The 22,158-nt window shown below is 42.2% G+C and overlaps 1 protein-coding gene across 6 annotated transcripts in view; it reads left to right on the top strand.

Annotated features, from left to right (window-relative positions):
• The window catches only part of LPIN2 (lipin 2), a 73,334-nt gene that overhangs the window by 18,623 nt on the left and 32,553 nt on the right, over positions 1-22,158 (top strand). For 5 of the 6 annotated variants that reach the window (XM_048840392.2, XM_048840384.2, XM_075125297.1 and 2 more), the window contains exons 2-3: positions 4,460-4,660; positions 12,866-12,961. In XM_048840392.2, coding sequence (XP_048696349.1) covers positions 4,469-4,660; positions 12,866-12,961 — 288 coding nt within the window. In that variant the 5' untranslated portion in view covers positions 4,460-4,468. Of the gene's footprint in view, positions 1-4,459; positions 4,661-11,273; positions 11,449-12,865; positions 12,962-22,158 lie in introns of those variants that run through there. The other variant, XM_048840390.2, reaches the window with a different exon arrangement.

Below are 22,158 nucleotides of genomic sequence, written 5' to 3'. Positions count from 1 at the left end.
AGGGGTTTTCTGTGATCCAACCCGTCACACCCATGGTCCTCTTGACATATTGAGACTCCGGGCAGCTATACGTTCTCAGGTATGTGGTGATGTTTGACCCCCTACTTGATCAATTTCATGTCACAATTTTGATCTTCTAAAATAACTAATTACCCCAAATAAGCCATTCCTAAGAGCCTGACTTCTAAAACGTAGTCTCTTTTTTGCACTTGGAACTTAAATACCTGATTTGCAGCTTATTTAAAAAACAAACTGTACAATTCATATATAACAAAGATAGTTGAGTGGCTTTCAATTTTGATAGATGTTCTTCATGACCTTCAGTATTACATCTGCTGTTTTATAAACATAATTCTACTGATATTTCTATAGTAAGGTAGCAAAAATGCTTATTTTCAGAAGAGATTCTGCGAGCTGCTTTATTGCAGCAGCATGTTGGTCTCCATAATTCTGTCATGCTGCTGTGCGTTTGCTTCCCCCCCCTGCTTCTTAGGCTTGTCTACACTACAAAATTAGGTTGAATTTTTTAAAGTTGACCTGTAGCCTCCGATTTTACAAAATCAATGGTGTATGTCCCCACTGTGTACGTTCCGTCGACCGAACGCATCCCCACTACCATGGGTAGCATCAACTCACAGAGTGATACGCTATGGGCAGCTATCCCACAGTTCCTGCTCCCGATTGGAATTCTGAGTTAAGCTCCCAATGCCTGATGGGACAAAAACATTTTCGTGAAGTGTTTTCAGTACATATTGTCAGCCTCCCATGATGCACTTGGCTCCTCCCTCCCTCCCTGAAAGCAATGGCAAACCATCATTTTCATGCCTAAGCCTGGGTTACTTGTGCAGATGCCATAGCTCAGCAAGCATGGACCCCGCTCAACTGTGTGCTGTTGTTGTGAGCATCACAAACACCTTGCGCATCATCCTGCGGTATTTGCAGAGCATAGCCAGGAGCAGCCACTCAGAAGAATGTGATGCCACGCGAATAGCTGTGCTGGAAGCCATGAAACGGAGCAGTTCGCACATAGTGGCAGTGGCAGCCGGACTTGTTGACACAATGGAATACTGATTCTGGCCCAGGGAAACAAGCACAGACTGATGGTACCATTATCGTGATGCAGGACTGGGAAGTGGCTGCATAACTTTTGAATGTGTACAGTCACTTTCATGAAACTGTGAATTGCTTTCTCCTCCTCCTCCTCTTCCCCCATGCCCTGTGTGATTTTTGGCATAGATGTCAGCATTTCTTCTCCTGGTTCGGAGCTCTGCCTGTACAGACTCGTCTCCCCACATAGCAATCAGATCCAGCGTCTCCTGTATGCTCCATGCTGGAGCATGTTTCCGTACCTGGGCAGCGATGGTCAGCTGTGGTGGTGAGCTCTCCACGCTGATCAAACAGGAAATGAAATTCAAAAGTTCCCGGGGCTTTTCCTGTTTACCTAACTGAAGTGCAGTGGAGTTGAAAGTGCTGTCCAGAGTGCTGTCCAGACACCTCCCAGAGGCCAAACAAGTGGAAATACACTGTGCTGTGTCTACACTACCCCTAATTCAACCTGGGAAGGTCGAATCTAGTGCTACTCTTCTCGTTGAGGTGAACAGGTGTCGATTTTAAAAGCCCTTTAGATCAGCGGGAAGGGCTCTCTGTAGTGTAGACAAGCTAATTATAAATTCGACCCAATGCAGCGAATATCGATCTAACGATGTAGTGTAAACCAGCCCATAGTTCAGTACCACTTTTAAGTCTTGTGCTGTGGTGAATGTGTTGTCCCCCCCCCCCCTCCCAAAATGTAGTAAGCAGCTCCTTTTGGATCCAGTGAAAAATGCTTCTTAAATCAGTCAAGGTTGCTTGAGAGGAATGTAAAATGTTATTGCTCCCTGTCTTCACTGGTCCAGAATTGCTACTTTCTGTATCTAAGCAGTTCTAGAATACCAGTCACTGTAGTAGTTAGGTCATGATAGATGGTGGGTATCCCTCTAACTCTCCAGTTTTAAGAGTTTTTCAAACTTCTTGGTAGTGGAGGATAAATTGGCTGAAGCCACATGTGGATTTTGATCAACCAGAAGGATTCTGAACTCAGGTGAAAAGCTAGTAAATATTTTTTTCCTTAGAATTCTTTGTTTAAAGCAATACAATGTTGTGAAACTTTTAGAAATTGATTACTGAACTTATCTTTCTCCTGATAAAACACTGCTGAGAGACCTCAACTTTTTTTTCCACATCTCTTGGCTTTTTTTAATTATTTATTTATTTATTTATTTATTTGGTAAATCTTATCATTAATAATCAAAGTTCCTAAGAGTACTTCAAACAGAAAGAGTTTAAGGTGGCTGTGCTATGAGCTAGATAGGTGTGTGTGACTTTTTCTGATAAATCTACTCGAAGTTAGTTTTCACAGGCAAAGGACACAATGTGTATTTCTCAGTATTCCTTTACCAATGTGCTGGATTTAAATTGTCTATAGGGAAACTTACAGTATTAGTGTCAGGTCTTTGACAAGACTGAAGTTGGTTCCTATCTCCCAATGTGAAACGGTAAACTTTTAAACAATTGCCTTCTAAGGTGATGCACAATAATAATTTTTTTTTGGTGCTCACCGTTCAAATCCATGCTGCAGAACTTTTTTAAAAATGAAAGATTTTAATCTTGGACTTGTGAAGGCAACTTTGCATTTGTGAAGCAATACCATGGAATTTTGTTAGTTATGGCTAAAACTTAGCCTGTTGTCAGACATGACTCTAAGCATCCACAGGTCTCCCCTAACCCTTCCTAAATAGGTTTCAGAGTAGCAGCCATGTTAGTCTGTATTCGCAAAAAGAAAAGGAGTACTTGTGGCACCTTAGAGACTAACGAATTTATTTGAGCATAAGCTTTCGTGAGCTACAGCTCACTTCATCGGATGCATGCAGTGGAAAATACAGTGGGGAGATTTTATATACACAGAGAACATGAAACAATGGGTGTTACCATACACACTGTTACGAGAGTGATTTAAGGTGAGCTATTACCAGCAGGAGAGGGGGAAAAAAACCTTTTGTAGTGATAATCAAGGTGGGCCATTTCCAGCAGTTGACAAGAACGTGTGAGGAACAGTAGGGGGGTAAATAAATATGGGGATGTAGTTTTACTTTGTGTAATGACACACCTACTCCCAGTCTTTATTCAAGCCTAAGTTAATGGTATCTAGTTTGCAAATTAATTCCAACTCATCAGTCTCTCATTGGAGTCTGTTTTTGAAGTTTCTTTGTTGAAGAATTGCCACTTTTCGGTCTGTAATCGAGGACCAGAGAGATTGAAGTGTTCTCCAACTGGTTTTTGAATGTTATAATTCTTGACATCTGATTTGTGTCCATTTATTCTTTTACATAGAGACTGTCCGGTTTGGCCATTGTACATGGCAGAGGGGCTGGCAAATGATGACATATATCACATTAATTTCAACAATTTCCATCCCACCATCAACCTGTTTTTTAATTCAGATATATTGTCTCAATTTTTAAGTGTCAGACATGTTGTCACTTCTAGCTATAATGCCCGGTCTTCTGTTTCAACATTTTTCTATCAAAAGTGAATTGAGGCATCTGTGTAAACTTCCTTAGAGTGGTGCTGCTTGTCCATTTATTTCTGCCTGAAATAATTCTTATTGCACTCTGTGGTTGCTGCTGCGGATGAGTGGCAGCACTTTCCCTAAAAGCTCTGGAAAGGGTTTGACAAGTTGAATGTTTTATGTTGAGAGAAGTCTTGGCACTGCATATGTGTGGTGACTTTACTAGCAAATACGTACAGTTATCATATAGCTTCCGCTTCAGAAGGCAGTTGTTTAATCTTGTGTAGGAAGAGAACTAGACTTCTTATCTGTCTTCCTTGGTTTTGTTTCACTTTTGTTCTACATCACTTTGCCTCCAAATAAGTCACTGAATTTAAGTAACTTTCATAGTCTAATAATTTTTTAAATTTTGTCGATAAATCAGTATGGTGAAAATGAAGGAAGAACCAGACATAGTGGAGGCACCAGAAGTTTCTGCATACAGTTCTGTCAATATGTTGTGGTGTTGACCTGTGACACTGTTGTCTTCAGTAAAGATTGTCTGAACAATTGTATTAAAAATATTAAGGTTTTCATGTATGCAGTCCTCTGAGAATGAAACAGCCACACTGGGTTCCATTGGGAAGCTAAGCAGGACTTGAATCTAGGCCTTCAGAATTGAAAACAACATAAATTAGAAGCCTGTCTTTTAAATTAGTTTTTCATAGGTTAGCTTAAATTCTTTAATATAGGCTCATTTTGATATCTATGTGAAAACTGTCATTCTATTTTGGGGAGGAGTTCAAAGTTCAATCAGTGGAGTGCCTGTAAAAAGACTTGTGCTTATAGTAAACAGACTCGTTGACAATTAAATGACACTGCAAGATTAAATTTGGTACCAATATCTGACTTAAATTTTTTCCTTTTTTGCAGTCTCAGACTATGAATTACGTGGGACAGCTTGCAGGACAAGTTCTGGTTACTGTGAAAGAGCTATATAAAGGCATTAACCAGGCCACTCTTTCAGGATGCATCGACGTAATTGTGGTTCGGCAGCAGGATGGTACATACCAGTGTTCTCCTTTCCATGTCCGATTTGGGAAGCTTGGTGTTCTGCGTTCTAAGGAAAAAGTGGTAAGTGTAGCAAATGGTATGGGCCTGGGGAATGGATCTATCACTTGAAATAAAAAATAAAAAAAAGTATATATATACAAAATAGAAATTATATATATTTTTCTGTTTATGCATGCACAACCTGCAGCAATGCTGAGGCCAGAACGCTTTCATACACAGGCTGTATAAGCTGATGGTTTTGAGGTCTAATAGACATCCTTTGGTTGCACAGTGATCTGATAAGGAATGGATCACCGCAAAGATTAGCGTGTGAAGGTCAGGAAGGAAAGATGGGATTTCTGAGAGCTATCCACTGAGCTATGAAAACTTAATATGAGCTCAAGGGATGTATATAGTCTTCCCATGGCCTTAGACTTTTGGGGTGTTTTCCCAGTGCAGCTAGCTGAAGAAACATGGATCAAATGGCAGATATTGTAGTACTGGGACCTCAGTTATTGCAGATTACTTATGCTTATGGACTTCTATTTGTTAGTCATTACTCTCTTCCCCCTGTAACTTTCTTGATGCTATAAGAAATGTAATCAATACTCTTTATAGCAATCAAAGTTGCAAAAGAGTCTTAACATGTTCAGGGGTTTTTCTCTCACTTCAGTCAAACCTATCAGTTTGTCTCAAATGACATCTTTTTACTAGTAAATGTGTATTTTCTTTTGTTGTTGTTTAAACGGGACTGGCTCTGATACACAAGGAGGAAGTGCTTCATACCCCTTCTGGCCAACTGTAGTCACTGTATTGACTAGTTTAGGAGGTCGTAGAGTCTACCCCATCTTAGCTGGGAGGGGGGATACTGCAACATGAGATCTTTAGGGTTAGGAGGGGAAGGAAAACTGAGGAGCTCTTGGAAAACATAAGAGTGGCCATACCATGGTCTATCCACCCAGTGGCCAGTGCCAGAAGCCTCAGAGGGAAAGAACAGAACAGGGCAATTATTGAGTGAGCCATCCCCTGGCATCCAATCCGCCATCAGAAGTTTAGGGACACCCAGAGAATGGGGTTGTGTCCCTTACCATCTCGGCTAATTGCCACTGATGGACCTATCCTCCAAGAACTCATCTAATTCTTTTTTGAACTCCGTTATGTTTTTTGGCCTTCACAACATCTCCTGGCAATGAGTTCCACAGGTTGACTGTATGTTGTGTGAAGAAATACTTCCTTATGTTTGTTTTAAACCTGCTGCCTGATAATTTAATTGTGAACCCCAGTTCTTGTGGTATATTAAGGAGTAAATAACACTTCCCCATTCACTTTCTTGACACAATTCATGATTTGCTAGAGGTCTAGCATATCCCCCTGTAGTCATCTCTTTTTCTAAGTTGAACAGTCCCAGAGTTTTTCATCTCTCCTCCTATGGAACCTGTTATATACCCCTAATTATTTTAGTTGCCCTTCTCTGTACCTTTTCCAATTCACTCTTTTTTTGAGATGGGGCAACCAGAACGGCACACTGTGTTCAAGATGTGGGCATACCATGGAGTCATATAATGGCATTCTGATATTTTTAATCTTATTTTATGTCCCTTCCTATTGGTTCCTAACATTGTTAGCTTTTTTCACTGCCACTGCACATTGAGCGGATGTTTTCAGAGAGCTATCCACAATGATTCAAAGATCTTTCTTGAGTGGTAACAACTAATTTAGATCCCATCATTTTGTATGTATGTTAGGATTGTTTTCCAGTATGCATTAGAGTAGTAACTCAGAGTTATGAACAGACTGGTCAACCATACACCTCATTTGGAACTGAAGTATGCAATCAGGCAGCAGCAGAGACCAAAAAAAAAAAAAAAAGCAAATGCGGTACAGTACTGTACTAAATGTAAACTACTAAAAAAATTGAAAGTTTTAAAAAAAAAATTGACAAGGTAAGGAAACTGTTTCCATGCTTGTTTCATTTAAATTAAGAATGGTTAAAAGCAGCATTTTTCTTCTGCATGGTAAAGTTTCAAAGCTGTGTTAAGTCAATATTCAGTTGTAAAAACAACTGTTTTCAGTTTTGGAAAAAACCCTGTAACATTTTGTTCAGAGTTACAAACCTTTCAGAGTTATGAACAACTTCCATTCCTGAGGTGTTTGTAACTCTCTTCTACTGTACTTTGTACTTAATCAACATTGAATTTAATTTGCCAATTATTGCCTAGTGACTCAGTTCTGTGAGATTTCTTTGTAACTTTTATAGTCAGCTTTGCACTTAACTACCGTATGTAATTTTATATTAGTGACACACCCCCAGGGTGCAATCTGGAGCTGTGGGACCGTTATGCCCCCTTAACTCTTCTATCTGGGCTGTCTCTCTCAATGCTGTGCTAGTGATAAGGAGCAAATCCTCCAGGTGCTGCGATCACTCAGCCAACAACATGCAGGGACATACCCAGCTAAATTGAATGAATTCTCTCCAAGCCACTCATGAAATATATAGTGGGAGACACAAGCAAATCCCCCTCCAGCCCACAGCCTTGCACCCCAGAAATATACTGTCTTACACTGCTCAAGATCTTTTCTTGAACAATGCAACCTCATTAATTAGTTTGACACTTCGTCAAAGGATATGCACTATCCTTTGTAATCTGAGCAGATTCCCAATCACTTCAGACAAACTCACTGGGAAGGATAAAACATTAAAATAAGCTTATTAACAGAAAGATAGATTTTTAAGTAGGGCTGTTGATTTAATCGCAGTTAACTCACGCGATTAACTCAAAAATGAATCGTGACTTAAAAAATTAATTATGATTAATCGCCGTTTTAATCTCACTGTTAATAGAACATCAGTTGAAATGTATTACATATTTTTGGATGTTTTTCTACATTTTCAAATATATTGATTTCAATTACAACACAATACAAAGTGTACAGTGCTCACTTTATATTATTTTTATTACAAATATTTGCACACTAAAATGAGAGAGAAAAGAAATAGTATTTTTCAGTTCACCTCATACAAGTACTGTAGTGCAGTCTATTGTGAAAGTGCAACTTACAAGTACAATTTTTTTGTTACATAACTGCACTCGAAAACAAAACAATGTAGAAGTTTAGAACCTATAAGTCCACTCAGTCCTTGTTCAACCAATTGCGAAGATAAACAAGTTTGTTTATATTTACGGTAGATAATGCTGTCCGTTTTCTTATTTACAGTGTTACCTGAAAAAGAATAGGCATCCATATGGCACTTTTGTAGCCAGCACTGCAAGGTATTTACCGTGCAAGATATGCTAAACATGCGTATGCCTCTTCATGCTTCAGCCACCATTCCAGAGAACATGCTTCTATGCTTATGGCACTCATTTAAAAAAAAAAAAAAAAAAGCGTTAATTAAATTTGTGATTGAACTCCTTGGGGGAGAATTGTATGTTTCCTGCTCTGTTTCACCTGCATTTCGCCATATATTTCTGAGTGATTGGCTGAACCAGAAATGGGACTGAGTGGACTTGTAGGCTCTAAAGTTTAACATTGTTTTATTTTTGGATGCAGGTCTTTTTGTACATAATTCTACATTTGTAAGTTCAACTTTCATGATAAAGAGATTGTCCTATAGTACTTGTATTAGGTGAATTGAAAAATACTATTTTGTGGGGTTTTTTACAGTGCAAATATTTGATATCAAATATAAATTGAGCACAGTACACTTTGTATTCTGTGTTGTAATTGAAATCAATATATTTGAAAATGTAGAAAATATCCAAAAATATGTAAATAAATGGTATTCTATTGTTTTAACAGTGTGATTAATCACGATTGATTTTTTTTTTTTAAATCACATGACAGCCTTTGAATGGGAGCTGTGGAGGAGGTTCCTTGGGACTTAAGAGGGAAGGGGTTTTACTCCCGATATTTCCTAATTCCAAAGGCCAGTGGGGGGAGGGGGACAGGTCTGACCTATTTTAGATTTGCACCATCTCAGTGGCTACCTTGAGAAGCTGAAGTTCCGCATGGTCTGTCTGGCCACCATCATCCCCTCCCTGGATCTGGGGGACTGGTATGCTGCCCTCGACTTGAGATGCTTTTTTCAGTGTCTCGATTTTCCAAGGCCGCAGGAGGTACTCAAGTTCACTGTAAACCAGATTCATTACCATTTATGGTTCTCCCATTTGGCCTTTTGGCAGCTGTGAGGGTGTTCACGAAATGCATGGCAGAAGAAAAGGGATACAAGTCTACGTGTACCTTGATGATTGGTTGGTCAAGGGCTGCCTGGGCCCAAGTGGAGACCAGTATCCTTTAATTGATCTTTCAGATGTGGGGCCTGCTTATAAACTAGCAGAAGTCTACCCTGGTGCAGAGAATAAAGTTTGTTGGAGCTGTGCGCAGTTCCTCCCAGGCAGGGTTTTCCTTCTAGAAATCTGTTTTCAGGCAATGGGGTCATTGATTGTGCAAGTCAAGGCCCACATACTCATGACAGCCCACTTCTACATCAGATTGTTAAGCCACATGGCCATGTGCGCATACGTAGTGCAGCACGTAAGGCTACACGTCATACCCCTTCAAGCATGGCTGGCCTCAGTGTACTCACCGAGCTGCCATCACCTGCACTTAGTTCTCGTATTTCCTGCCCTGGTCCTTGCCTCCCTCGACTGGTGGAAGGACCCTCTGTTGGTCCGCTCAGGCATCCCCTTTGCCAGGACCCAGCCCTTGTTATCCCTAGTTTTGGATGTGTCAACTTTAGGATGCAGAGCTCACCTAGGGCACCTCAAGACACAGGGCCTGTGGTCCCCAGAGGAGCTCTCCCTACATATAAACATCAGGGAGCTAAGAGTGGTCAGCCTGGCCTGTCAAGTGTTCTTACCCCACATCGCAAACAAGAACGTGCTAGTGCTCACAGACATTATGGCAGCCATGTTTTACCTCAACAGGCAGGGCGGGGCTTGCTCTTCCTCTCTGTGCCAGGAAGCTATCTGCTTGTGGGAGTTCTGCATAATGCATTCGATCCATCTCGAAGCGTCTCATGTTCTGGGAGCCTGAAACAAGCTGACAGATCACCTCAACAGGTCTTTCTCCAGTCACCTTGAGTGGTCCTTTCACTTCGATTTAGTAAGGGTGGTTTTCAAGCGATGGGAGACTCCCCAGGTAGACCTGTTTGCCAGAATAGGAAGTGTCACCAGTTCTGCTCCCTGCAAGGCCACAGACCAGGCTCACTCATGGATGCTTTCCTGCTCCCTTGGATGGGGAAACTGTTCTGTGCATTCCGTCCCCATTCCTCTCGTGCACTGTCATGCTCTGTCCCACTTGATCTTAAGCAGAAGTCATTCTCGTAGCCCCAGCCTATCCCCACCAGAACAGGTTCGCCTTCTGCTAGGCCTTTCCATAACAACTCCAATGCTGCTTCCTCTTCTCCCAGACCTGATATCCCAGGACCACGGTCAAGTGTTCCACCCAAACCTCAACGCCCTCCACCTGACAGCTTTGGAAGCTCCATGGTTACATCCCGAGGAGCTGATCTGTTTGGAGCAAGTCTGCTAGGTTCTGCTATGTAGCAGGAAGCCTTCTACCAGAGCTACATAACTTGCCAAATGGAAGTGTGTTTTTCCATTTGGTCTTCCCAGCCAGTTCTCTCACCCATCTGATCGTCACTGCAGACTGTTCTAGAGTATTTGCTACATCTGAAATAGCAAGATCTGGCAATTTAATCAGTTAAAGTACACCTGGCAGTGATTTTGGTGTTGAACATCTCAGTGGGTGATCAGTTGGTTTTCTCGCATGAGATGACCACTTGTTTTCTCAAGGGCCTAGAAAGACTACTCACAGATTTGGGAGCTCATCAAACTGTGGGACCTAAACCTGGTCTTGTCAAAACTCTCAGGCCCCCCATTTGAGCAACTGGCAACATGCCCCTTGTTATATCTTTCCTGGAAGGTGACCTCTCTGGTGGCTATCACTTTGGTAAGGAGGGTTTCAGAGATCAGGGCCCTTATGTCAGAACCCACGTACATGGTCTTTTTTAAGGACAAGGTACAGCTTTGTCCTCATCTTGCGTTCCTCCAGAAGGAGTTTTTGCAATTTCAGGCTATTTTCCTTACTGTTTTCTTTCCAAAACCACACCCAAGCAGAGAGGAGCAACGTCTCCACATCCTGGACATTAGACGCTCCCTTGCTTTCTGTATTGAGATGACAAGACTCTTCTGTAGATTCACATAGCTTTTTGTGGCAGTAGCGGACAGGATGAAGGGCCTTCCTATTTCAGCTCAGAGGATTTCATCCTTGATAACATCTTGTATCTGCACATTCTATGAGCTGGCGAGGATCCCACCACTGGCTATAGTGATGGCCCATTCTATAAGGGCGCAAGCTTCCTCAGTGGTGTTCCTGGACCAGGTCCCGATCCAGAACATCTGCAGAGCGGGGACTTGGTCATTGGTACCTACATTTTTGTCCCACTGTGCAATCATCCAGCAAGCTAAAGATGATGCTGGGGTTTGGTCGAACTGTGTTGCAGTCCGCATGTCCATGAATTCTGATCCTACCTCCTATGCTTGGGAGCCACCTAGCTTGGAATGGACATGTGCAAGCACTCAAAGAAATAAAAAAAAAGTTATTAACCTTTTCATAACAGTTGTTTTTTGAGATGTGTTGCACATGTCCACTCCATGACCCACCCTCCTACTCTCAGAATTGGCTGGCAAAAAGGAACTGAGGATGTGGGTCAGATGGACCTCTTCTACCGGCACATGAGTGCAGGGCACCAGAGGGTGCTAGAACTGAACCAATGGATACCACTGAGGGAAAAATTTTTGGTGACCGTGCATGCGCACACCAAATATGGAATGAACATGTGCAACATATCTTGAACAAGTTTAGTAAGTGGTTTTTTTCTTTACTACTGGCTTCATCATGCACCACTGTTAACCAGTAAGCATTCCAAGTGTAAGTTCACTATCACATTGAGGATGGTTCTGTCTTATAAGCGTCAAGGTTTTTTCCATGTTAATCTTACTCCTGTTGTGTGTGTAACCTAAAACTACATCTTCCTGGTAATATCTGTACTAGCTGCCATATTTGTTATAGGCTGTCAAGTGCCCCTAACAAGGCAAAGGAACTAAATAGAAACAGATTTGTGATACCCAGACTTTCAACGTGTGCAAATATCCTATGACTGCAACTTTTTGAACAGTAACACAAGCCCATTGTGTGTCCTTGTGACAAATACTGGGAATATAACCTCCAAAACTACATATCTTTGAGTGGGTTAAGCTAAATGAATGTCCAGTTGCCACAAAATAGGTGGATTCACATCCACAACATGAATAGTCTTGATTTGAATGTTGAAGTTTCCTATTCTGTTTGAATGTTTTTGGCTGGAATTAACTTTGCGCCTAGGATTTCTCCATAGGAAAACAATATAAAATGCTGAGGCATTTACTCTTAAAACTTTAGTCCTAGGTCCTAAAACAAATTTGATACATACTTTTATTTTTGCTTTCTTATTTTGGAGTTCATGGATCTGGGCAAGTAGGGTAGTCTCTTACCTCTCCCACCTGCAATTAGTCTAACTTGGAATACCTTTGTATGACATTTTACACTGGAAATATGATGGAAAATTGGGAGTCATGTGTCTTGTCTCCCCTGCCATATAAGCAGTACAACCAGTAGCAGAATTAACTGAGCTTCAAAAAGTAATAGTTAAAACTCCTGCCCAGAGGAGTAATATGGCTGATATTACATAAAATAAGGAACCAAGCCTTTAAAGGGTAAATAGTTTTCGCTCTAGAATATCTGCCACCCAGCATTCTGACCCTCAGGCTTGACCACACTACAGAATTAAGTCGACTTAAGTTGACGTACAGCTTCCACAGTAATTAAAGTGGTGGTTCACACCCACGCTTTGTTCCTTCTGTCAGCGCTGCGCGTCCTCACCAGGAGCGCTTCCACCAACTGAAGTGGGGTATTGACAGCTGGAGCCCACAGCTGGAGGTATCAGCCAGGTGCTGAGCTCCAATTAAGTAAGGTAGTTAAGCATGTTTCCAGCTAAACATGTCTAGTCTCAATCTGTCTACTTCCTAAAAAAAAAAAGCACCGACTTCTTTTGTGGGGTAAGAGAGCACAAAGAGGGAGGTATGACAGTCTTGGGAGAAGCCTGGAGTTGAAGTGGGGATCATAAAGTGGAATGGAGGCATTGATATAAAAATAATCAGAGAGGAATCAGTCTTAAGGTAAATATTTGTGTTTTTTGCTGTGTGGAAGATTCTCTACATTAAATTGTTTTTGCTCCCACAGATTGATATAGAAATTAACGGAGACACAGTTGATCTTCATATGAAGCTGGGTGATAATGGAGAAGCTTTCTTCGTACAGGAAACTGAAGAAGAATATGTAAGTGTTTTGTGGTGTATGAAGAGTACATTGCTGAGTACATTGTTTAGTTAATTATATCCTGTTACTAGTGTTGTCTCATGTTCTCAATATTAAAATACAGCATTTTTAATGACTGTTTTTTTTTATTGCTGATTCATAACTTGCATTATTTGCTTGCAATAGTTCAATAAAATGCTGCATCTAACTCAGTTACTGGTGGCAGGAAGTAACAAATCCTCCTTAGCACACCTTGTTTTTCAGAGCTGTAATAGGAAGACTTGTTGCACTTTTCACCCTGTTTGCTTAGGACAATAATCTATCATTTTAACTTTAGGGTAATTTGTTGACTGTACAGACTGTGCAGTGACTATTTAACTACTCTGCAAGTAGTGCAAGTCACTTGTGTTACTGACCTCAGTATCAGTGTCTTTTGTTTACATTGGCGGGGTGCAGTTTCTTATCTCTGAATTGTCATTATTTACGTTGTGTTCCAAGACTAGGAAGTTATTGTAGTGGCTTGGCTTTCTGATACAGTTGTCCTCTGAATATCACCCAAGGCCTCTTGAGATTGTAAGCTTTTCAGCTCTTGATGCTTATACAGCTGTTGCCTTAAAAGCATTTAAGGTTTGTCTGGGGGAGTGGAGGAATCCCGGAGTAACTAGTGCAAAATAGTTACTGCTTAGAAAGTGAATTAATCTAATCAACGAAAAGACACTCTTTTAGTGCAGAACAAGACGGTCCACACAGAGAAGTTAGTGCGGAATAGCTATGGTATTTAAAATTTACACCCTACTTACTTTGCACTAACCTCCCTGTATAGACAAGCCCTTACTTTGTTTAGTACTTAATATATACTGCATTATATGTGCTTATGTCAAAGCTTGTCTAAGTTGATAGATATTTTGTGAATCATAAAGCCTCTTCCACATCCTGATCAGGGGCTTGGGGGGGGGGGGTATGTGTTGGGGGGGTCCACAGGCATTGGTATTTTTGATGGGAATAGGAGGAATATCAAAAGTAAACACTTTTTGGGCAATGAGATATAAACATATTAGATTATAAATGAATGTGCAAAGTCATGAAAACTTGCAAATGAACTAGCTGTTGGGGGTGGTGGTGGGAAGAGTAGCAGTTCATTTTTTGATGAAATAAAAAACACACCATAGAAGCAAAAGTGGTTGTGAATCATTCACAATGGAAGGGGGAAAATCAACATCAAGATTATTAGTACCCAAAATAATAACTTGTGAAGAAGAACCATAATATCTAGGAAGAGAATGGAGACTCAGATTCTAACAGCAAAAAATTTAAGTACATCAGAAGTAGGAAGCCTGCCAAACAATCAGTAGGGCCACTGAATGATCGAGGTGCTACAGGAGCACTCAAGGAAGAACTGTGGAGACGTTAAGTGAATTCCTTGCATCAGTCTTCGCTGCAGAGGATGTGAGGGAGATTCCCATACCTGAGCCATTCTTTTTAGGTGACAAATCTGAGGAACTGTGGCAGATTGTGGTGTCAGTAGAGGAGGTTTTGGAACAAACTGATAAATTAAACAGTAATAAGTCACCAGGAACAGATGGTATTCACCAAAGAGTTCTAAAGGAACTCAAATATGAAATTGCAGAAGTAACAACTGTGGTATGTAACCTATCATTTAAATCAGTTTCTGTAATATGTGACTGAAGGGTAGCTAATGTGACACCAATGTTTAAAAAGGATCCAGAGAAAGTCCTGGCAGTTACTGGCCAGCAAGCCTAACTTCAGTGTCAGGCAAATTGGTTGAAACTGTAGTAGGAAGCAGAATTATCTGATATGCAAATGAACACAATTTGTTGGGGAAGAGTCAACATGGCTTTAGTAAAGGGAAATCATGCCTCACGAATCGATTAGAATTCTTTGAGGGAGTCCTCAAACGTGGACAAAGGAGATCCAGTGGACAGTGTTCTTGGACTTTCAGAATGTCTTTGACAAGGTCTCTCACCCAAGGCTCTTAAGCAAAGTAAGCGGTCATAGGATAAGAGGGAAGGTCCGTCCTTATGGATCAGTAACTGGTTAAAAGACAGGAAATAGGTAGGAATAAATGGTCAGCTTTCATAATGGAAAGAGGTAAATAGTGGTGTTCTCCTGGGGGTCTATACTAGAACAAGTGCTGTTCAACATACTTGTTAGGGGGCTTATTCCTTCACCCACTTACTTCCCTGGTCCTTCTTGCATGAACAGAGAGCAACAATACCCGAAGTCCAAAGGTGCAAACAATTCGATGTTTATTGGGGTGAACTTCCAGCAAGCATGATTCCAGTTTCCTTCCTTAGTGTCCCCCTTCCCAGCTCTGACACCACAGAGGCTTACACCTGTGTCCCTGTTCCCATTCCTGCCCTTAGCCAAACATGATTCCAATTTCCCGACCCCCATTCCCTGTTCCCATTTCCCCCACCCCACACCCACTCACTTCCTGACTGACTGCAGACTATATAGTAAAACTTGAGTTCTGCTTAGCTATACCTTAACCAATCATTTTCCTGAAATTTAACTAACCAATCCTAACATATTGTAACATGATTATTTAACCAATTATATCCCACCACCTTAATTAGTTTACACCCAGCAAAATTAATTATACAGCAAACAGAAACAATCACAGAACCAGACTGAGATTATACAGACAAACAATGGGGAAATGGGGACTACAGTGATAGAACAAACACAGAAATGAGGGTTTCACATCCCAGCTATTGATAAGTGAGTTCTTGCCAGACAGGATGCTATCAAACTAAGTTTCCTTTTACATTTTCTAAGCACTTCCCTTTCTCTGGAGGAGATAGGCACTATCAGGACAGGACTGTATTCCTAACAGCCCAATAGCACCTTATTTCAATGTGACTAGTTTGGAATGTGAGGAGGTGACCTGTCGCTTCCCAGCTTATGACTGCCTCGGTTGCTTAGCCAAAGGTCTTAGCCTAAGAACAGGGCCTCAGACTGTCACAGTAAGAGAAGGACCTTACGCTGGCAGACAGTGATTTTGATTCTTTCTTTTATATCTCTATAACTAGCCAAGTGATAAGAATAAGCCTAAATTCTTAGAGTACAGGCCTTTACAGACAGGCCTGAATATCTATATCCTAACAATACTCATAAATGATCTGGAAAAATGAATAAACTGTGAGGTGGCAAAATTTGCAGATGATACAAAATTATTCATGATCAGGGCTCTATGTTTGTCACAGAGGTTGTAGAAGTCATGGATTCCCCAGAAGCCCCAGGACCAGCTGCTCAGGCGGCCATGGGGACAGCCACAGTGGCCGCCGCTGCTGGAGTGGCTCTGCAGCCAGCCGCATCAGGTGCTGCTGGAGCAACCTGGGACCAGCTGCATCGGCTGCTGCTCTGGTGGTTCTGGCAGCTAGCCCCAGGGACCCCCTGAGCAGCAGCCAGTGCAGCTGGCCCTGGAGACCACCTGACCAGCGGTCCCGAGGGAGTGGGATCAGCTGCATCTTGGTGGCTCCCGTCAGCAGTCCTGAGATGTCCAGAGCAGCAGCTGGCCCCCCGGGGCTTCCCTCCTCCATGGCAGTGGCCGAAGCGGCAGCGGGATCCCAGGGCCTCCCCTCCTCGGCGCTGGCCGAAGCAGCAGCAGGACCCCTGGGCTTCCCCCCCGTCCCCAAAAAGATTTAATCAGGTATTTATGGTATAAATTTAAGGTCTTGCCCATGACCTGTCCATGATTTTTGCTAAAAATAACCATGATTAAATTGTAGCCTTATTCATGAAGTCCAAAGCAGACTGCGAAGAGGTACAAAGGGATCTCACAAAACTGGGTGGACTAGGCAACAAAATGGCAGATGATAAATGTGTTGATAAATGCAAAGTAATGCACGTTGGAAAACATAATCCCAGCTAAACACACAATGATGGGATCTAAATTATCTGTTGCCCCTCAAGAAAAAGATCTTGGAGTCATTGTGGATAGTTCTCTGAAAACATCTGTTCAATGTGCAGCAGCAGTCAAAAAAGCTAACAATGTTAGGAACCATTAGGGAAGGGAAAGAAAATAAGACAGAAAATATCATAATGCCACTATATAAATCCATGATCTGGCCACACCTTAAATACTGCATGCAGTTCTGCTTGTCCCATCTCACGAAAGATATATTAGAATTGGAAAATGTACAGAGAAGGGCAACAAAAATGATTAAGGGTATGGAACAGCTTTCATATAAGGAGAGATTAAAAAGACTGAATTTTCAGCTTGGAAAAGAGATCAGTAAAAGGGGATATAACAGAGGTCTTTATTTACTCCTTCACATAACATAAGAGCCAAGGATTACCCAATGAAATTAATAGGCAGCAGGTTTAAAGCAAACAAAAAGGAAGTACTTCACACAATGCACAGTCAACCTGTGGAACTTGTTGCCAGCGCATGTTGTGAAGGCCAAAACTATAGTGGTGTTCAAAAAAGAATTGGATAATGTCATGGAGAATAGATCCATCAGTGGCCATTAGCCCAGATGGTCAGGGATGCAACGCTGTGTTCTGGGTGTCCCTAGCCTCTGATTGCCAGAAGCTGGGAGTGGTCACTCAATTGCCTGTTCTATTCATTCCCTCTAAAGCACCCTGCATTGGCCACTGTCAGAAGCAGGAGACTGGGCTAGATGGACCATTGGTCTAATCCAGTATGGCCATTCTTGTATTCTTAATATAACACACAACATGACTAAATACAAAACTGAAAGCAGTTCTTTTGCAGACAGAGGCAGAGAGCAAACGAGTCACTGATGGGAACTGATCAGTCAAAAGTTTAAAAAACCACCAACCCAACAACCACTTCCTAAATGTCTGGGACAGGACTTTAACACAGCTGTTGTGCTCAATATAAACTGAAACCAAGTTATAAAACAATAGTTAATCCACTACTGCCTATCCTGTCTGTATAACAGTGTTCCAGATAACTATTGGTATGTACAGGTACACATAAAGGTAACAGAAAAAGTAGTTGCAGGGCTGAGAATAGAATTGAGGAGTCCTGGTTTCTAGTCTCGTCTAGCTGAAATATTTGATATTTCCTCTGTTTCAGCTGCTCATTCTGTCTCACCAACGCTTAGTTTTCAGTTTTCTTTTAAACTATGCCAAAGTGTGCTTGATGCACAGACAGCCACTGGACACATCAGCTTCTTAATAGGATAACTCCTTTCCAAGTGGTTCAGATTACTAACACTTTATACATGTATACAGAATATTCATAAAGTTCAAGACCTGAAAAGGGCTGCCAAGATACTCAGAAAGCTGGGCAATCTGGTTACAGATCCATTTTATTATTTGGAAGAAGCATCTGCATCATGATAGGAAAGGCTATTGAACCTCTTACCTTTTTTTGCTGTAAAATGTTCAGCTGAGAAATGGACATGAAGCTGTTTTGGATCTTAGTGGAGATCCCTGATGTCCTGCTTTCAGGAATACTGTAATGTGACTTGTACACTTCATTTCTTAAATAAGATCTTTGAAAGTATCCTTTGTTTTTATTTTACTCCTGACTTCAATCTCAAAGCAGCATACTATCATTATTAGGGCTGCCAAGTGATTAAAAAAATGTATCGTGATTTAAAAAATTAATCGTGATTAATCATGCTGTTAAACAATAAAAGAATACTATTTATTTAAATCTTTTTGGATGTTTTCTACATTTTCAAATATATTGATTTCAGTTACAACACAGAATACAAAATGTACAGTGCTTAATGCATATTTATTTTAAATTACAAATATTTGCACTGTAAAAACAGAATAAATGGTATTTTTCAATTTCCCCATTGCAAGTGCTGTAGTGCAATCTCTTTATCATGAAAGTTGAATTTACAAATGTAGAACTATGTAAAAAAAAAAAAAAACCCGAAAACCTGCATTCAAAAACAAAACAATGTAAAACTTTAGAGCCTACAAGTCCCCTCAGTCCTCCTTCTTGTTCAGCCAATCGCTCAGACAAACAAGTTTGTTTACATTTATGGGAGATAATGCTGCCTGCTTCTTGTTTGCCTGTTCTCACTGTCAGGTGATATTGTATTAACATGGCACTGTTGTAGCCAGCGTCTCAAGATATATAAATGCCAAATACCCTAAAGATTCTTATGTCCCTTCATGCTTAAACCCATCATTCCAGAAGACATGCGTCCATGCTGATGCGGGGTTCTGCTCAATAACAGTCCAAAGCAGTGCAGACCAATACATGTTCATTTTCATCATCTGAGTCAGATGTTATCAGCAGAAGGTTGATTTTCTTTTTTGGTGGTTCGGGTTCCACATAGGAATGTTCTTTTACGACTTCTGAAAGCATGCTCCACACCTAGTCCCTCTCAGATTTTGGAAGGCACTTCACATTCTTAAACCTTGGGTCGAGTGCTTTAGCTATCTTTAGAAATCTCCCATTGGTACTTTCTTTGTGTTTTGTCAAATCTGCAGTGAAAATGTTCTTAAAACAAACAACATGTGCTGGGTCATCATCTGAACTTGCTATAACATGAAATATATGGCAGAATGCAGGTAAACCAGAGTAGGAGGCATACAATTCTCCCCCGAGGCATTCAGTCACAAATTTAATTAACACACTATTTTTTTTAATGAGTTCATCAGCATGGAAGCATGTCCTCTGGAATGGTGGCTGAAGCATGAAGCAGCATACGAATGTTTAGCATATCTGGCATGTAAATACTTTGCAATGCCAGCTACAAAAGTGCCATGCGAAAGCCTGTCCTCACTTTCAGGTGACATAAATAATAAGCAGGCAGCATTATCTCCCGTAAATGTAAACAAATGTGTTTGTCTTCGCAATTGATTGAACAAGAAATATGACTGAGTGGACTTTTAGGCTCTAAAACTTTACATTGTTTTGTTTTTTGAGTGCAGTTATATAACAAAAAAAAAATCTACATTTGTAAGTTGCACTTTCATAATAAAGACATTGCACTACAGTACTTGTATGAGGTGAATTGAAAAATACTTTTTCTTTTATCATTTTTAGAGTGCAAATATTTGTAATCAAAAATAATAATATTAAGTGAGCACTTTGTATTGTGTGTTGTAATTGAAATCAATATATTTGAAAGAAGAGCTCTGTGTAAGCTCGAAAGCTGGTCTCTCTCCCAGCAGAAATTGGTCCAATAAAATATGTATTACCTCACCCACCTTGTCTTGCTAATGAACACTTCTTATTAATATTACAGTGATGCCAAAAACATACTAGGCACTGTATAGAAAAATGATGCGATTGTCAGTGTCAGTTTCAGGGTAACTGGGACCTGTATTCCCACTCCAGGGTCCCTTGAAGACAGCCACTTAATGATTTCCAGCTCACAGCCATCCCCTCTCTTAGGCACAGATGCATGTCTCATTTCATGCTGATTAGGGTTTTTCCAGGCTGCATGGTTCCATGCCCACACTGATCTCTCCAGCAAGCCAGGCTGCCTGAACAGGCCAGCACGTGCACTTTGCTTTCTCTCCAGAGGTTTGACCAGCGTATTGCTCACAGTTGTTAATTACCACACAACTTTCTAAGCAAGCACATTTATTTTTAAAGTCAAAAATTTACAGAAAAGCAACACAACCTACGTGCGTGCTAAAAAGCTTACTGGAGGTCAGCCCTAACTCCAGCGTGCTGTGGTAGTGTCAGTTCTTCAAAACCCACAACTGGGTTTTCACCTTGGTTCCAGGTTCATAACTGTTTCAGATTCAACTAGAACCCAGGCTGGGCAGTTCAGCCATTTCTTTAAACAGCTCAGGCCTTAGATCTCCACCCTCTGGAAAGAGGGCCAGATTAACCTTTGTGGGCCTGGCACCAAACATATTTGTGGGCCCCCATGGAAGCAAAGGGGCATAGTGTGTGAGAGGGGGGTTAGCCCCCGGAGTAAGGGGCTGGCCGGCTGCAATGGGCCTCGGCGTGGCGGGGGTGGCCCTACTCCGCCCAGCTGAATTTGAGCTCCCCGTTTACAAACTGGCAGCCACCAGACGCATGCTGGCCCTGTGCTGCCAGAGCGCCGCCCTAACTCCTTATGCCCAGCAACACCTCACCACAACTGCACACCACCACCTCTGCTCACTCGCCCACCCACAGACACATACCCCCTGTACCTCTCCACAGCCCCACCACCACACCTGCCCAGCACCCCAACACACACAGACCCCCTGCCACTGCCCAGCACCCCAACACACACAGACCTTCCCTCCCCACTGCCTAGTGCCCCTTCCAAAGATCCTCCTATGCCCAGCACCCCAACATGCACAGACCTCCTGCACTGCCCAGCACCCCCCCAGAGACGCACTCCCCCATGCCCAGCTGCACTCACCAGCCCTGCTGGGAGGTGATTGTGTCCGCTGGGCTGAGCTGGCAGTGCGGCTGGGGCCGGTCACCGGATGTGGATCCTCAGGATCAGTGTGATCAGCTGAGCTGGAGCCAGGCCTGGCCAGGTTGCGTTCCCTCTGGACCCACTTGCCTCGTGGGGCCTGGCTGAGCCCCTGTTCTGCTCCCCCACCACAAACTGGCTGAGACAGCCAGCCTCTGCACTGGTCCCAGGTGGCTTGGCTCCTGGGTACGCAGGTAGGGTCCCCTGGGTTGCAGACAGCAGAGACTGCTCAGAGCTGGAGCCACACTGGGGAGCAGGGTATATCCCTGGGACGTGACTCCCGAGAGCCCCACAGCTGCACCCACCGGCCAGCAGCCCTTCCCAGACCACATAACGGAGCCCAGCTGCTTGTTGGCGAGCCCCCTACAGGCGAGTGGGACCTGCTGGCTTCGAGCTGCTCACACAGCAGGGCCTTGGTGCTGGGCTGACCCGGGCAAGGGGCCAGACCCCAAGTCCATAATAGGCCCCTTCCCAGTGAGGGCCTGGTGCCATTGTAAACCTGCTACTGTCTGGGAACAGGTAATCAGCAAAGACCCACACCTCAGGACATATCTTCAAAAGCCTGGATTTCTGCATAACCAGAGGTGTGAAATTTGCATTAACCTCTCCCTAGGTATTCCCCAAAAAATCTACTTCACACTTATCCTAAAAGTTCATTCTTGCCTGGCATATTTTCAGTATAGCCCTTAATTCCCAGGCCTTACATCATACCCCCACCACGTCTCCTCCAAGAGGTTACACACAATTCCAGCCCACAAGTCGTAAATTTTGCCTTTAGTACAGTGGACCTCAAAGGTACTTAAATTAATTTAAATGAAGTCTCCCAGCAGTCAG

The sequence above is a fragment of the Caretta caretta genome, chromosome 2 (assembly GCF_965140235.1).
Source record: "Caretta caretta isolate rCarCar2 chromosome 2, rCarCar1.hap1, whole genome shotgun sequence".
In the NCBI taxonomy this organism is placed as follows: domain Eukaryota; kingdom Metazoa; phylum Chordata; order Testudines; family Cheloniidae; genus Caretta; species Caretta caretta.
This window is presented reverse-complemented; position numbering and strand designations above follow the sequence as displayed.